Source organism: Suillus paluster, assembly GCF_016628075.1.
Source record: "Suillus paluster strain FC165 chromosome Unknown EDB91scaffold_67, whole genome shotgun sequence".
NCBI lineage: Eukaryota > Fungi > Basidiomycota > Agaricomycetes > Boletales > Suillaceae > Suillus > Suillus paluster.
This window is the reverse complement of record NW_024537627.1, coordinates 155,309-172,324: the sequence shown is the minus strand read 5'-3', so window position 1 is coordinate 172,324 and position 17,016 is coordinate 155,309. Positions and strand designations below refer to the sequence as shown.

Here is a 17,016-nt window from a genome sequence, read left to right as displayed (position 1 = left end):
TTGTTAGGTACTGTGCCGGCTCAAGAGGCAGAGGGGTCGGGGCTTGGCTTCAGCTCTTGCGCTGCGCCCTTAGCCGAGTACGTGCCCCAAATTTGGAGCGGATCCAACGTTGTCTGACGATAGGACGAGTGGACCGCTTAGGTCCGCTTTGAGGGTCAGGAAGTAAGAGCTGCTAGCGGTGGACCGACTAGGAGCGGAGCGGAGAAGGCGGGGAACGATGTGGAGGGTGGGTAGAAACCAGGGGGATATTTGATAGGAGCGGAGATGGCGGAGGATAATGTAGAGGATAGGAAAAGGGGTGATAGGAGGATATTGATAGGGGCGGGGTAACAAGGGAAAGACTTAGAGCACGGCTCTAAGTTGGAGCAGAGGGTCGGAGGGTCGGAGGTGACAACAAGTTGAGACTTGTGTCCAGAGGAGGCAAGGTCCTACTGAGAATTCCCACAAGAGGTAACTGCGGGAAGACAAGTAATATTAAGACTAAGGGAAAATATCTAAGTACATGATATGTTATATACTTTTATGTATGAGGCAGTGACCAGGATAACTATGTTGTAAAGCTATGTACCAAGGATATCATTTGTAAGTACTTTACATAGGAAAGACATAGGTCGGGGCGGATATCAATATGTACGCGTCAGATCAGTGATCGAGCGGTAATAGGAATTACCGGTGATCCGGAAGTAAGGGTCTAAGTACCGAAAGGGAAATCATATATCTAAAAGGGGAAAGAGGTCCAGTTGAATGGAGATGTTATGGGAGGGGACCGGTTGAGCGGTTGAGCGGAGTGGATGCAGACGATGGTTGGGCAGAGCAGAGGATGAATGGGGCGGAGGGGGTCGGAAGGCGGAGCAGATATTGATACTAGGGCGGTCGGATCAGGTATATGACAAATATGTTACTTATTCATTTGATATATTTTTCATTTCTACATAGCTTACTATAAGAACACCACCAGTAGCACGAGCACATCTCAGCTTCTTTCAAGAGACTGAGATGTGAGTTAATAGTCTCTACTTATAAATTGGGACGCAACTAACGGGTTGTTAGTATACTTGTTCACTAGAATGTCCCAGAAGCCCCGCAATAAATTACTCACCACAGGTTATGAGCCCTGTCTTGACCATGGATACTTCACTCCCCAGCTCCAACACCACCCTGCTTAACATCCCAAAGCTTGCCGAAAACAGCTTGAACTGGATAACCTATAAGGAACGGACATTAACAGCTATTGGCACTAGAGGTCTGATGCGGTATACTGATGGCCAAGCAAGTGAGCTGAAACCCTTTGCGGTTGACCCAAAAATGAAGGCTATCGTGAAGCCAGATGGGACGACGCCTACGCAGGTGGATTATGATGAATTGGATAAGCACATCGACAAGTACCATCGGAAAAACTCGCTAGTGAAGCAGCAGATATTTAGCACAATGTCATATACCTGATCCGACTGCTCCAATATTAATATCTGCTCCGCTTTCCGATGACCTCTGCTCCATCCATCCTCCACTCCGTCCAATCACAGTCCGCATTCCACTCCTACACTTCTGCTTGACCGCCTGACCGGTCCCCTTCTATAATGTCTCCATTCAACTGGAACCTCTTTCTCCTTTTAGATATATACTTTCCCCTTTGGTACATAGACCCTTACTTCCAGATCACCAGTAATTCCTCTTACCGCTTGATCACTGATCCGATGCGTACATATTGATATCCACTCCGACTTATGTCTTCACCTGTGTAAGTACTTACAAATTATATCCTTGGTACATAGCTTTACAACATAGTTATCCTGATCACTGCCTCATACTTAGAAGTATATAACATATCCTGTACTTAAATATTTTTCCCCAGTCTTAATATTACTTGTCTTCTTGCAGTTTCTACTTGTGAGAATTCTCAGTAGGACCTTGCCTCCTCTGGACACAAGTCTCAACTTGTTGTCGCCTCCGACTCTCCGCTCCAACTTAGAGCCGTGCTCTAAGTCTTCTCCTTGCTTCTCTGCCCCTATCAAAATATTCCCCCTGCTCCTATCCACCCTCCGCACTATCCTCCGCCTTCTCTGCTCCACTCCTAGTCGGCCTGACACTAGTAGCTCTTATCTCCTGACCCTCAAAGAGGACCTAAGCGGTCTACTTGTCCTACCGTCAGACAACATCGGACCCGCTCCAAATTCAGGGCATGTACTCGGCTAAGGGCGCAGCGCAAGAGCTGAAGCCAAGCCCCGACCCCTCTGCTTCTTGAGCCAGCATGTCCAGAAGCTGAAGGATGCATCCAAAATCTGGGAAGAGATATGTCAGATCCATGAGGGGAAGACAGAGCTGGTCCAGATAGACTTACGTCAACGGATGCAGGAGATGAAGTGTGATGAGGGAGGAGACGTCAGATCTCACTTCGCCGAGCTCATGAGGCTCCACGAACTACTTGCAGTCATGGGCGTCGTGATTGCCGATGCAGATTTTCATGCAATAATCCTGGGTTCCCTCCCCAAATCATACTGCCCGCTCCTATTGTCCATCACAGCAACCTTCAAGATCACAAAAACTCCCATCACCTCCTATGAGCTAGTCACCATCATAACTGAGGAGTATGAGCACAGACAACTCACCAAACAACGTCCTGGGAAGAAGGGAGCTAGTACAGCCCTCGCCGCCAAGGAGACAAAAGGCAAAGGCCAAACTTCACCATCCTCCACCAATAAGACCAACCCCGATGTTACCTGTTTTAACTGCAATCAAAAGGGTCATTACAAGATGGACTGTTGGAGACCCAGAGGGGGAAAAGAAGGACAAGGTCCGAACCAGCAGAAGAAGAGAGGTGAAAAGACACAAAAGCAAGTGGCTAACTCCGCAGCTGAAGCCGAACCCCAAGATCAACATGCTTTTGTCATGTCAGACTTAGCAAGCATAGCAAAAGACCTGGGCTTACCTATCGAGAAGAGAGGCGCAATTGTGGATTCAGGCACAATGTCACATTTCTGCCCAGATTGATCAAAGTTTAACAACTTTGTCACCATTCCTCCCCAAGACGTGCATACAGCTGATGGTTCGACTCTAAGTGTGATCGGTTGAGGTGACGTCAAGATCGACCTCCCACTGGGTAATAAATGAACCATGGTAACGCTCAAGAATGCACTATATGCACCCACTATGGCCTTCACCCTCATTTCCACCAATCGGATCACAGCAGGTGGCCTAGCTGTGCTGTTTGAGGGCTGTATGTGCAAGATATTATTGAAGGGACCACAATGTCACATCATTGCTGAAATCCCTCAGGTTGAGGGCCTATATAGGATCATAGTGGGCTGTCAGAAGCATCACGCAAACATTGTGATGACGAAGCTTACTGTTACTGAGGCACATCACATCCTTGGACATGTGTCCCAAACTGCAGTCATGGACGTGGTGAAAAAGGGCCTGATCATGGGCATCAAAATCGATGCCAGTTCCAAACCAGGCTTTTGTGAGGTCTGTGTAAAAGCCAAGTCAGCCCGAAAGCCATTCCCGGATGAAAGTACGAGACACACGCTCACATACAGAGAGTTAGTTCACACGGATCTCTGGGGACCAGCACAAACCGCAAGTCTAGGTGGGTGCCTATACTATATCAGTTTCACTGACAACTATAGTCGTCAGACGAAGCTTCACTTCTTGAAGCTCAAAAGTGAGGCACTCACCGCATTCAAGGCCTATGAGGCATGGATGGCGTGTCAATCGCCAGGAACGCACCTGGCAAAACTCCATTCAGATTGAGGGGGAGAATATCTTAGTGCTGAATTTGATGACTATCTGCGTCAGCAGGGTATTGAATGTCAACTAACAGTACACGACTCACCTCAGCAGAACGGTGTGGCGGAACACCTCAATCGCATGCTGGTAGAACACGCCCGCACCATGCTAATTGCAAAAGACTTGCCAAAGTACCTGTGGGCCGAGGCGGTTAGTTACACAACCTGGTTGAAGAACCGACTCCCCTCCTGTGCAACCCCTGATACTACGCCCTATGAAATCATTCAACATGCAAAGCCAAGCCTGGCACAAGTGCATGAATTCAGAACAAAGGTGTATGTACATCTCCTGGAAGCAGAGAAGTTGGAAGCGAGGGTGGAAGAGGCTATATTTGTGGGGGTAGACATTGAGAGCAAGGGATATAGGGTCTATTGGCCGATCAAGCAACAAATTTCCGTGGAATGCAACATCATGTTTGCACTGACAGAAGTCATAGTGGGCGAGGATGTCATGGACAAGAGGGAGCCAAACAGCTCCGCCGCTGTGAGCGATGTCACCACCAGTCCCAGCAACGCAGAGAGCATCCAGACCATCCCTCAACCACCCTCTACTCCACCCAGGCCAACCACCAAGCGATCTATCATGCCACTGCCACCGCCACATGTCATGCAAAATGAACCTCTTCCTGGGTACTATGCAAGACTACAGGAAGGAGAGATGGTGTCAGTCATGATCAAATCCTTGCTAGAAGCATCTGAATTGGACTTACTAGATGAAGACTCCCATATCCATATTGCTTTGGCAGCCGCAGAGCCAGAACCAACCTTGCAACAAGCCTGGAATGGCCCAGATGGAGTTGAGTGGCAGGAAGCCCTGGATTATGAAATCAGCCAGCTTGAGAAGCTTGGGACATGGGAGATAGTAGATGCACCTCACAGCACCAATCTAATCCCATGCCATTTTGTTTTAGCTACCAAGTGTGGTCCTGACAGGGAGAAACTCAAACTCTGGGCTCGTTTAATTGCTAATGGTCAGAGACAGCAGTATGGTGTCGACTATTTCGACACGTTCGCGCCAACCACCAACATGAGCACCATTCACACAGTTTTGACGATGGCCACACAGAGAGACTGGGAGATACATCAAGTTGATATCAAAAGTGCATACCTCTATGCGAGCATCCAGGAGGAAATCTACATGAGGGCACCGCCTGGCTATCTGAAGGATGGGCAGCAAGGAAAGGTCTTAAGGTTGCTGAGAAGCTTACCTGGGCTGAAGCAAGCAGGCTTCGAGTGGGCAGAAGAGTTAGCAGGCATTTTCACGAAGCTGGGCTTTATGCGATCGAAGGTCAACCAGGCAGTCTACTTCAAACGTGCCAAGAACAAACACATTGTCATCACCATATCTGTCGATGATATGGCCATCACTGCCAACCACATCACCCACATCAAGCGCTTTAAAGCGCAGCTGCTTGAATTCTTTGAGATATCGGACCTAGGGGAGCTTAACTGGTTGTTAGGACTTAAGGTAATGAGAGACCGCGAAGCACACACCTTGACTCTATCCCAGAAGGCCTACATGGACATCATAGTTGACCGTTTTTACCTAGGGGATGCGAAGAGCACATTAACACCAATGGAACCAGGTGCGATCCTATCTATTGATCAGTCTCCCAGTACAGCAGCGCAGCTAGATGCAATGTGAAACATACCATATCAACGAGCCATTGGATCTCTCATGTACGCAGCCACCAGCACGTGACCTGACATCGCATTTGCAGTCGCCACCCTGTCGCAGTTTATGGGCAACCCTGGTAGGACCCACTGGGAAGCCACCAAGCGTGTGTTGCGCTACCTGAAGGGAACTGCAGATTTCAAACTTACCCTTGGTTCCACAGATGGAGGTATTGAGGCATTCGTCAATGCCAACTGGCATTGCAACCTCACAGACACTCGATGTCTGGATATATTGTCATGCTGAATGGCGGTCCCGTTGTGTGGAGTGTGCGGAAGCAGCCACTCATCATGTTGTCTACTGCAGAGGCTGAGTACATCGCCCTGACAAGTGTCGCGAAAGAAGTACTTTACCTTCAGTTCCTCATTGGAGAGTTCTATGAACCAACCCCACTCCCTACCCCCATCTTCTGCGACAACCAAGTGGCAATAGCGCTTGCGTCTAGGCAAAAGCACAGGTATGGGTAACCCGCACGGGTCACAGGTAAGGGTACTGGCAGGTATGGGTGTGGGTTAGGATTACCTGACCCATGCTCTAACCTGGACCCATGCCATACCTGTGCCTTTGTTGATAGCCTAGTGCAAATGAAGTTCAGAGGTACTGTACATGTCAAACTCCAATGTACAATTGGGAAAGGTCTCAACATAAGTTATGAGCCCACTTGCAAAACTTGAATTCACCAAACTCTCGCTGTCACCATGCACACATCTAACACTGCTAAATGAGTACCCAAGATCTCTGTCAAAGCCAAAGCTGCACTGGAAGCCACAGCATCCAAGAAATGAAAAGCTACTTCAAATGGACTCAGAGATAGCACAAAGACACAACCGAAGAAGGTAAAAACCAACCCACCCACTGGAAGCACTCTCACCAGTGAGGAGACGGCACACAAGAAGCTCACAACACCTTCTAAAGATAGCTCCCCAACATTGTTGACATCATTACCTGCACAAAGTCATATTAGCCTTCCTGCAAGGTCCTCATCACGTTGTGCTTCTGTCATGAGTGAAGAAGAAAATGCCTTACATGCTGGGAGCACAATTATCCATGTTGGTCTTGATGGCAGTGAAACTGAGAGCCAAGCTGGCAGTGAGGCTCTGCAAGACTACGCCAACAATGCGAGTGCTGAAGAAGATGCAGAAGATGCAGAAGCTGAACTCGGTATGATCCTGTAAAAAGCAACCATAGTCAAAATCTGATGTGATGAAATCTAGTGAGACTCACCAAAGATTGGACTGCTCCCATTCATTCCTTCTTCAACCCCATTCCTGTGATTGGCCACATCAACAGATAAAGATTCCATGCATTCAGTCGCTGCGCAAAAGGGTGCAACCAATCAATTTGTCGTTTCCTTGATAAAGCAGACACAAAGTCCACAAGCAATATGCGGAAACACGCTAAAAAATGCTGGGGAATGGAGACAGTCAAGATTGTCGATAAAGCCAAGAACGCAACAGTGGCACGAGAATTGATTATCGAACCTCTCTGTACAACAGGTTCAATTACAGCAGCTTTTGAAAGGAAGGGGAAGGGGAAGGTAACATACTCACACAGACAGCATACCAAAACCGAGAGTCGAGCCAAAATAGTGCAATGGGTATCTGAGAGCGTGTGGCCATTTAAAATTGTTGAAGACTGTGGCTTCCAGTCATTGATGAAAACAGGGCGGCCTGAGTGTTATATCCCATCAGCATCAACAGTGTCACACGACGTCAAGCTCATTTTTGCACGAACATGCAAATGAATTGCTAGGATGCTGCAGGTATGTCAATGACAGCGTGCACCACACAAACAACTCACTCCTGATAGAATTACGAGGGCAATCTCAACTTTGCTACTGACACCTGGACATCTCCAAATCACAAAGCATTTGTTGCTGTGTCTGTCTACTTTGAGCAAGACGGACAACCTTTCAGCTTGATACTGGATGTCGTCGAAGTGGCAAAGTCCCATAGTGGAATCAACCTTGCAGAGGCATTTGCAAATATACTGCAAGATTTTGGCATATCAGACAAGGCATGTGTGATACAATCAATGCGTTGAATTAAAATTGACACTCACAAAGATTCTGAGCATTATATGCGATAACGCATTCAACAATGACACAATGGTCAATGAGTTGAGTGATCTACTGGAGGACTTCCCAGGAGAAACGAATAGGACATGATGTTTCCTTCATATCGTCAATCTCATTGCCAAAACATTGATCCGACAGTTTGACGTACCTAAAGCAAAAGCAGACACCATGATGGATGAAGCAGAACAACAACTTCAAGATCTCGCAAAGGATATTGATATTGATGAATTGGGACCAAACGAGAGAGATGACAAAGAGAATGACAATATTGAGGGATGGGTTGATGAGATGGAGCAACTGTCAGTGTGCGAACGCCAGGCTGTGCGAAATAGTGTTGGACCTATACAATTTGTCCTTGTAAAGGTTGAAGTGTGTCATATCCCATACCTCCGGATCCGGAATTCCGGAACCCCACCACTAAAGTCTGTTCCTCCATCCTGTTATTTCACCTGGCACTCCGCTCTCATCTCCGGACTCACCCCTATCTCCTTTTAGAATAGCTATTGCTCCAGTTACTGGTTATGTCCTTTTCCGCTATGCTTACTGATCTGTCCATTCTTACTTCATTTCTGACTTCACTGCTTTGATCCATTACACTTACTAATAGACTTGCCACATGCTTCATACATAGCCCTTACTTTGCTGACTGATTTACTTACGTGATACCTACAGTATATAAACTCCTGTAATACTCCAGAACTCCTCAGTTCGAATATCATCTTAGTTCTGCTCATTCCTGCATCTCTGGACTTGAGTCTCATCTCTTGTCTACCTCTGAGTCTTAGGGGTTAAACCTTAGGACTAATTCTCCAGCTCTACCTTAGGGTAGTCTACACTCTGTTCCATTTCTACTCCGGACTTGTCCGTAGTAGTCTTACTCTGTTCTCTCATAGTCTTCCAGAGTTCTGCTGAACTCCCTTGACGTCTGACCTCCGGACTTCCCAGACTTCCGTCAGACTTCCCCTCTGCCCCTCGGAAATTAAGGGCACATACTCAGGTAAGGGGTGCAGCGCACGAGCTGAAGACGAAGCCCTTTGAGTAGTCTTTCCCTTGAGCACGACCTTAACAAAGCGGTTTCCTGCTTGTAACAAAACAAAGTACTCACCTTTGTTGTAGCTCCGTAAACTAGCCTTCAAGATCATCCACTTGACAACCAAACTTCTTCCAGCATGGTACAATGTTCTCAAGAAGTGCAAACTCAGTCAGCGCATCATGCCACATGACGTTGTGACCCGATGGAACTCAACTTTTGATATGCTCACCTTTGCCCTTAAGTATCACGAAGCTATCAATATGATTTGTGCTGACAAGAACATGGATCTTTGGGACTATGAGCTGAGTGAGAAGGAATGGGAGCTTGCACAACAATTGTGTGATGTTCTAAAGGTAAGCTCTCCATTCTCATATTGAAGTTCAGCGCTAACAGAACATAATACTAGATACTCAAGGACACAACACTCTTTTTCTCTCGATCGACGCCAAATCTCACAACCGTCATCCCTGCAATGGACATGATCGACAGAAAACTCACAACAGATTCTATCATGCGCACTTATGAGCCAGCTATTCGAGCGTCACTCGGACTGGCAAAGAAGACACTGAACCACTACTATAGTATGACTGACTGGTCAGAGGTTTATCGGATTGCGATGGGTAAGTTTTCTGTCATTCTGTCTTACTTTACAAGTGTGCTTCACTGATGCTGACACCACTTCCAGTACTGCACCCTTGACACAAACTATCATATTTCAAGGAGGCTGGATGGGGAGCTGAATGGATTCACACCTCAGTGAGTATCATTCACGAGGAGTTTGAGCACTCTTACACAACCACTACTAACAACGCTGACTTGTATGATGCTGTGGATGAGGACGAAGTCCAGGAAACATCAGTGGTATGTATTGTCTTGTCTAACTTTACTGTTTTCTCACCATTTTTTAACCAGCCTCAGCAAAAAGCTCATAACATATTTGACAAACTTCCAGCGTTAGCGGCACCCAAGCGGTCAGAGCTCTGTGACGAGCTCAATTCATACCTCAGCACAAATCCGGAATATGTTGCAGACGTCTTAGCTTGGTGGACCAAATGGAAATCAATGTATCCTCGACTCTCCCGAATGGCCTTAGATTATCTGTCAATTCCTGGTGAGTTTTTTTATCAGCCTCGCATCTGTCGGCAACTCATCTCACTTGTTGTTATATGTAGCAATGTCAGTCGATGTAGAGCAAATTTTTAGCCATGGCCGCCTCTTGTTATCTCATGTCCGCAGTTGCCTATCTGCCCAGTCTATTCGTGCATTACTTTGCTTAGGTTCATGGAGTCTTTTAGGGTTGGTCAAAGACCAAGATGTTATGACTGTTGCTGTGATGCCTGAGGTAGTTGGTGAAGAGAACGAGCTTGACGACGGATGGGATTTGATTTGATTGTAGTTCTTATTACCAGCAGTTTACATGTATAGTTGAATTTGGGTGCATACCCATAGTACACCTGAATACCTGTGGACCCATACCCAAACCCATACCCAACAACACGGGTCTAGTTCCACACGGGTATGGGTGCGGGTACAGCATGGAATATCCATGGGTTACCCGTGCTATTGCCTACTCAGCATTGGGATAAATTGATGAGGAACAAAGTTGGCAAAACAATTGCAACATGCAACTCAAACAGGATCATAATCAGCAAAATGAATACCACAAGGTTCTATACAAAATGCAAAATGGCCAAGCTCATTGACTGATATGCACAAAGTTTCCCAACATTTCACAACCATGCACATCTAACTTTCTGATAAATCCAAGGTGTTGTTAATTCAAACTTGCACTCCCCTGGCCTTCCTTGTGCATCAGTAAAACTTACTTAATCAGACTTTTTTGGACTTTTCGATGGTCATCACTTCTTTTCAAAAATGAGTGGCCTTTTTTCAATTTTTTTTCTTAATTCACTGCCTAATCCAAACCTATGTATTCCAATATCTTTTATAAACCTAAGAGACATGTTTAAAAACATAAAAACAGAAATTTGATACTAGTAAGTGGCACAAAGTACTAATAATTTTTATTTTCAAATCCTCTCCTGAAGTGGTAATCTTTACAAATTGTGAACTCCAACCATTGCAACAGATGTGAATAATAGTGGGACTCAGAGTAGTTTTTGGGACACTCACTAAAGTTCGCTAAAGTTCGCTAGAGTTCTACTAACCCCAATAGAGCTGCAAGGATCAGCCACCAACACACACACGAGACATGTGGCACACCTCGGCATCATGGCAGACTTCAAAAAACATGCCTGCTACTCGACCACCACCTCGTTGTTGTTCTGCGCACCTCAAGGCCTTGCAGAGACTCTCTCGAAAGGACCCGAACATCATGGACCACACCCAACGAGCTGTTACCTGCGTAAAACATATTTTAAATAAAATACTTATTTAACAATTTAGCTGATAAAATTCAAAGTGCAAATCTTGGACGATTTTCCCTGGTACGATGACATTGCTTCCATCAGAGGGACAAACCCAGCATTATCACTCAATGTCACCTCATCACAACCTGGATCAGATCATGCATCAAAATTCTTTTCACTCCTACATCCAGCAGGGAGCACTCATTCAAGTTCAAGGAATGCTCAGTCCTCTTCTAGTGCTCAGTACAGTGGTCATGTTGCCGGTGCTCAGCCCGCTCCCCCCAGCACTCAGTCTTCTTCCAGTACTCAGTATGGCGGCCATGTCACTAGTGCTCAGCCTGCTCCCCCCAGTCCTCAGGCTTCTTCTGGTGCTCAGCCCACTCCCTCCAGCACTCAATCTTCTGGCGCTCAGTACAGTGGCCATGCCGCTGGTGCTCAGCCCACTCCCCCCAGCGCTCAGTCTTCTTCTGGTGCTCAGTATGGCGGCTATGTCGCTGGCGCTCAGCCTGCTCAGCAGTATGACACTGAGCACCATCAATTTAGGTGTCCCCCCAGCAGTAAGCCCCTTCAGTTTGGTGCTCTTCCCCCTCAGTTTTACTATGACCCTCAACCCCCCCAGTTTGGTGCTCAGCCCCCTCAATTTAACAATCAGCCCCCCCGGTTTGACTATGGCACTCCATCCCCCCAGAGTACACATCCCCCTTGCGGTGTGCCCCCCCACTCTCAATTTGCGCCTCCCCCCAATATCATTGATCCATCTCTTGATGACGACGACAGCAGCAATCTTGATGATGGGGGGATGGACTTCGGCGGCTATGAATTGGACAGTCACGCAACATGGGATTACAGTGAGCAGAATGGGATTGCTGTGAGCCTGGACAGCCCACCCAGGCCCAAAATTACTAGAACCAAACGGCAGCTCCCTCCATCATCTCCGTCACCTCCTATCACTCCCCCACTGCAATTTTTTAGTTATCCCGACAAAGCGGTGACTTCGTTATATGACAGTTGCTCTGCCTTCAGACCGACCAATCCAATGAGATGCACAAGCACCAGGTCACTCAAGTCCCCTCTTCCTATTGGAGGCTGTACTACTTCTGCAGGCTCTTCGTGGCAGTCCACACCCACGTCGTCATCATCAGCGCCAGTGTCAACAATGCCCACATCACAAGCATCATCATCCAAGAAAGGCAAGCAAGTGAAGAAGCAGCAGTCAGAACTTCAAGAGCGAGTTGAGGGGATTCATGACGAAATTGAGAGTATGCAGTCAGACAGGTTGTCCCAAGGAGCATCAGTTCCTCCATGAACAGCGCATGCAGGAGTGCATGGAAGCTGTTGCCGTCCATCAGCGTGCTCAGGAGGCGATGGCTATGAAGATCCGTCTACGTGAAGCAGAGGTCAGTGCACACAACGCAATGAAGGAAGCACACAACGAGGAGGCAGCAATGTTACGTCTTAAGATCAAGTACTGTCAACTTACCAATGCTGGCGGTGTAGATGGGTCTTAATGGTGTGCGTGTTGCTTGCTGCTGGTTGCTAGTTGCTGCTGTATCTCATTGTTATGATTGTTCTTGTCGCAATGCTGACTATCATGCTACTATCATGCTACTACATATGTTTCATACTGTGTTACCTTTACATCTTTGTTGTCTTCTGCTGATATTCTCATAGACTCCATTGCTAATGAACTATGTTTGCCTTGTGAATGAAATTGTGTGAAAGGTTCTATGTAAGTCCTAAGTTGCCTATCCTTGTCTATGCCTTGCATTTGAGTTGGGGCTGTCAAATAAGAGATCCATCAACCTTGCATGACAAACCTGACCTGGAGTGCCATCATACATACACTCCATTGTTCTCTGATCCATTACCCTCAACATCTTGTTGCATAAAACCCTTGGCCTCTTTACAAGCCCATTTTGTTGAACTTTTTGTCCCATGGTATTCTTCAAACCGAATAATCATGTTATGGAGTATGAGGCAGCATTGAATCCAACAGATAGCCAGTTGAAGGTCATCTGCAGAATTAATATTCTGTCGAAGCTCTCGAAGGGATTGAAACCACCCTTTCAGAGCAGCAAATGCGTGTTCAACTCGTACACGGACCTAAATAAATTTAAAATTAGAAAACACTGCATTAAAAATTGGAGTGGGGAGGGGGAGGGGGAGGGGGAGGGGGGAAGGGGAAAAACAAACTGTAGAAAGGTGATAATTAAATGACCTCTGATTCTTTGTCAGACTTCCATTGTGGGGCTTCTTGAAGGGGGGGATACACCATGTCTCCACTGGATAAGCACTGTCTGCCCAGACCCAGTGGTTATCTGGAAGAAGGGTGTCGTGTTCTCAATAGAGACAGGTGGATCTGAAAGCATATGCATCATGGACACTTCCAGGGTGACCAAGAGAATAATTGACTATAAGAAGATTGTGAGGCATAATAGCTGCCTAGAATTAAATTAAAATTTTGAATCATAGACAAAGAAAGACAAAGCTTACTTGACAGCCAAGGGAATATCTTGATTTCCTATTATAAAAAACCTCACCATGAAAACCAGGTTTTCATACAGATTAATTGTTGTCCCATCAACAGCTAGAATCCCATTCTGCCACTCAGGGCAAACTGTCTTTCCAACAAAATCCTAAGCAAGCTGGAAATCCTGTGAATCAGGTGGAGGAAAGCCCATGAATGCATCATGCTGATCAAGCAGGGCAACTATTACACGATTAGTGTAATTAACAACTGATCCAACACTAACACCCGCCCATTGAGCCACATCCTCCAGAGATATGGTGTTACCGTAGTGGCCAGCACGGTTAAGAAAAATAGGAAGTTGTATAGCAATGGGAAGCTGAGAGTTGTGTGAGTTGTTGTGAAAAATGGGATGGTCAGAGATTAGATCCAGGATGTTGTCAAAGATTTCTGGGTCGACGCATAATTTTTGCCGAAATAAGTGAGGACGGTGTTCCTCAAAATGAACAAGAAGGTGCAGCTGTGGGGCTCATAGGGGAGGTTCATCAGGCCTGTAGAGTACACGTGCTCTTTCTACCGCATCCCAGAGAGCCTCAATGGAGTCTCGAATCTGGTCATAATAGGCAGTAAGATGATCAGCTTCATCTCCAGATGAGTCAGAGTCCAAAAAGTCACTATTTGAGTCATTGGAGAAGAATGGGGAAAGAGGCAAAGGAGGGGTAATCACAATGTTCATGAAAGAGTCGCTGAGATCTGATTCCAAATCTGAAGAGCTTGAGATGGAGTCCATAGATTTATCATCTTGTACCAAGGCATGCTGATATGCAGCCCTAGCTAGTGAGAGTGCAGCCTGGTCAATTTCATGCAACATATCTGTCCACCTGGATAGACAAGGCATGGTGAAGGTCGAGGGGGATCAATTCCCCTATCTCCTGCTGCACATATAACTGATTACAATGTAAATTAGGGCGGAGATTTAATTTCCAGGTTGTTCCAGACCTTTTGTTTCATCCCTCAGATGACCATGGTAGGTGTCCTTGAAGACTCAGATCTCACCCTGGCACCTCACACGCAATGCCGACTACAAATTCAGGAAGCTGTCGATGGATATGGACACAAGGTGTGTGCACCTCCAGCACCTTACCACCCTTTGCCCTAATCATCACCCCACAGCCTTATCAGGCTGCCGGTGCAATCTTTTCATGGATCTCAGCTGGGCTTAACTGCTCAGTACCCTTCCCCCAGTACCCTCACTTTGACTCTACTTCACCCAACACCACCTCATCACAACCCAGATCAGATCATGCATCAAAATTATTTTCACTCGTACATCCAGCAGGGAGCACTCATTCAAGTTCAAGGAATGTTCAGTCCTCTTCTAGCACTCAGTACAGTGGCCATGTCGCTGGTGCTCAGCCCACTCCCCCAGCACTCAGTCCTCTTCTAGCGCTCAGTACAGTGGCCATGTCGCTGGTGCTCAGCCCGCTCCCCCCAGCACTCAGTCTTCTTCCAGTGCTCAGTGCAGCAGCCATACCACTAGTGCTCAGCCTGCTCCCCCAGCGCTCAGTCTTCTTCTGGCGCTCAGTATGTCAGTCCTCTTCTGGCGCTAAGTACAGCAGCTATGTTGCTGGTGCTCAGCTTGCTCAGCAGTATGACACCCAGCGCCTCCAGCTTGGGTGTTCCCCTGGTGCTCAACCCCCAGCCTCCTCAATTTGACATTCTTCTTACTCATCCTTGCATGCTCCACCCCCTCCCCACTTTCACTTTGTGCTTCCCCACTCCTTTCATTTGAGGACTCCTTATCACTTTGCTAGACTTCTTTTTTTTCGGCATTTCTTTTGATTTAGTGGGTTCAGGTATGGAGTAAATTAGCTATGTTGTCCCTATTCCTCTTTGCTACACACCCATTTGCTATCAAACACACCCTCCGAACTTTGTAGTGCATGCAAGCCTCGCAAATACACAAGTGTCGTTTCTAAGTCCACCATCATGCCAATGTGTGCCGAGTGTGTTGGTGGCTGATCCTTGTAGCTCTATGGGAGTTCTGTAAGACTCTAGCGAACTTTAGCGAACTTTAGCGAGTGTCCCAAAAACTACTCTGAGTCCCACTAATAAACTACTCCTGACAGCATGTGCAGAGCCTATCCTAATTCGGGTGAATGTTAAGACTGTGCTCAGGGGTAAAGCGGAGTCTGAGGGGCTTGGCTTCAGCTCATGCGCTGCGCCCCTTACCCGAGTATGTGCCCCTAATTTCAGAATGTAGTCCGACACGAGTTCTATGAGTTCTGACAGGACATCGGAATGGGGGTCCTCTGAAGGAGGACCGACAGACTACTAGGTGAGTGCGGGAAAGTCAGGCGGGGGTTGTTCCGCCCGACAGGAGGGAGGCGGGAGACTACTGCAGTCGGAACCAGCAGTAGAAGCGGGGCAGAAGGAACTGCTTGGACAAAGTCCAAAGCAGAGCAGAACAGAGGGGACAGATGCGAGAGTGCGGGGTCTAGTTCTGATGCACGGGAAGTTGGAGGAGTGGAGGGATGGAGGAATGGGGGAATGGGGGAATGAGGGAATGGGGGAATGGGGGAATGGGGGAATGGAGGGTTGGAGGGTCGGAGGATTGGAGGGTGGCCGACCTAGGGAGTCAATCCCCTAGGCCGGCTAACAGGAGTTGACTAGGATCAGGCCCAAGTCAAAGAACAGAAGAGCAGGGCTTAGAAAAGGTAATATTCAGACTGAGTATCTACAGACAAATGTACATATGTTTATATACTCTAAGTGATGAGCATAGCATAGCAGAAGGCTATGTGCTGAGTGTACAGGATTACCAGAGGATGACTGAGACATACAAGAATAAGGCTCGGAGAACAGTATGTACGCAACAGATCAATAATCGCTAGGGTATAGGAATTACCGGTGATCCGAAAAGCGGAACTATGATACTAAATGGGGATAGGACCAGTTGAGTGGTTCCTAGTCTAGGAGTGGACCGGTGAGGCGGTTGGACAGACTAATAGTTGGGTGGGGGAATACAAGCGGAACTGAAGGACCCCCGTGCAGGTCAGAAAAGCGGAGGGAGTAGGAGTAGGATCAGGCGGACCGATAGGGTGGAGGAGCAGAACCCCAGGTAGGGTCGGATGGAAGGGGTATGGGGTCGGAGGACATAGGGGTAGTGTCGGAAGAGTGGAACGGGGTCGGGCGGAGGTAGCAGGGCTAATCCTGCTGAGATGCACTTCGTGCATTGTTGGAGAAGGAGGAATGGAGCGGATGGGGAAACAGGGGGTCGGACCGGGGGTGGGGATGTTCACAGGTGGTATTGAAATCAAATGTTACCTGGCGGAGTATTCGGTTGTGTTGTTCTCTCTCAAGATTGTTTGCATTTACTCATTGCTCCGTTTGGTTAGTTCTCGTCTCAAATGGAAGTGTTGGCAATTCTACAGAGGATTGAACAGTCCTCTGTGGGACCAACTGCAACTGTCCTGCTTGGCTGTGTAACATTGGTAGACGCAACAGGCAATGAACATCCAATATCGGTGAACTTCTGCACCTCATTTCAGGTCCGTCTCACCAGCGCAAACTTTGGCTTAGGGAAGCTTGCTCATCAATTTCTCTTTAG

General features: G+C 47.3%; 1 protein-coding gene across 1 annotated transcript; it reads left to right on the top strand.

Moving 5' to 3' along the window:
• Positions 1-8,791: 8,791 nt before the first annotated feature.
• On the top strand, positions 8,792-9,237 carry EDB91DRAFT_1059092 (uncharacterized protein; the record flags this gene model as incomplete). Its single annotated transcript, XM_041314214.1, has 2 exons — positions 8,792-8,923; positions 8,977-9,237. The coding sequence occupies 2 exons, from the start codon at positions 8,792-8,794 to the stop codon at positions 9,235-9,237; spliced, it is 393 nt and encodes a 130-aa protein (XP_041173285.1).
• Positions 9,238-17,016: the final 7,779 nt, after the last annotated feature.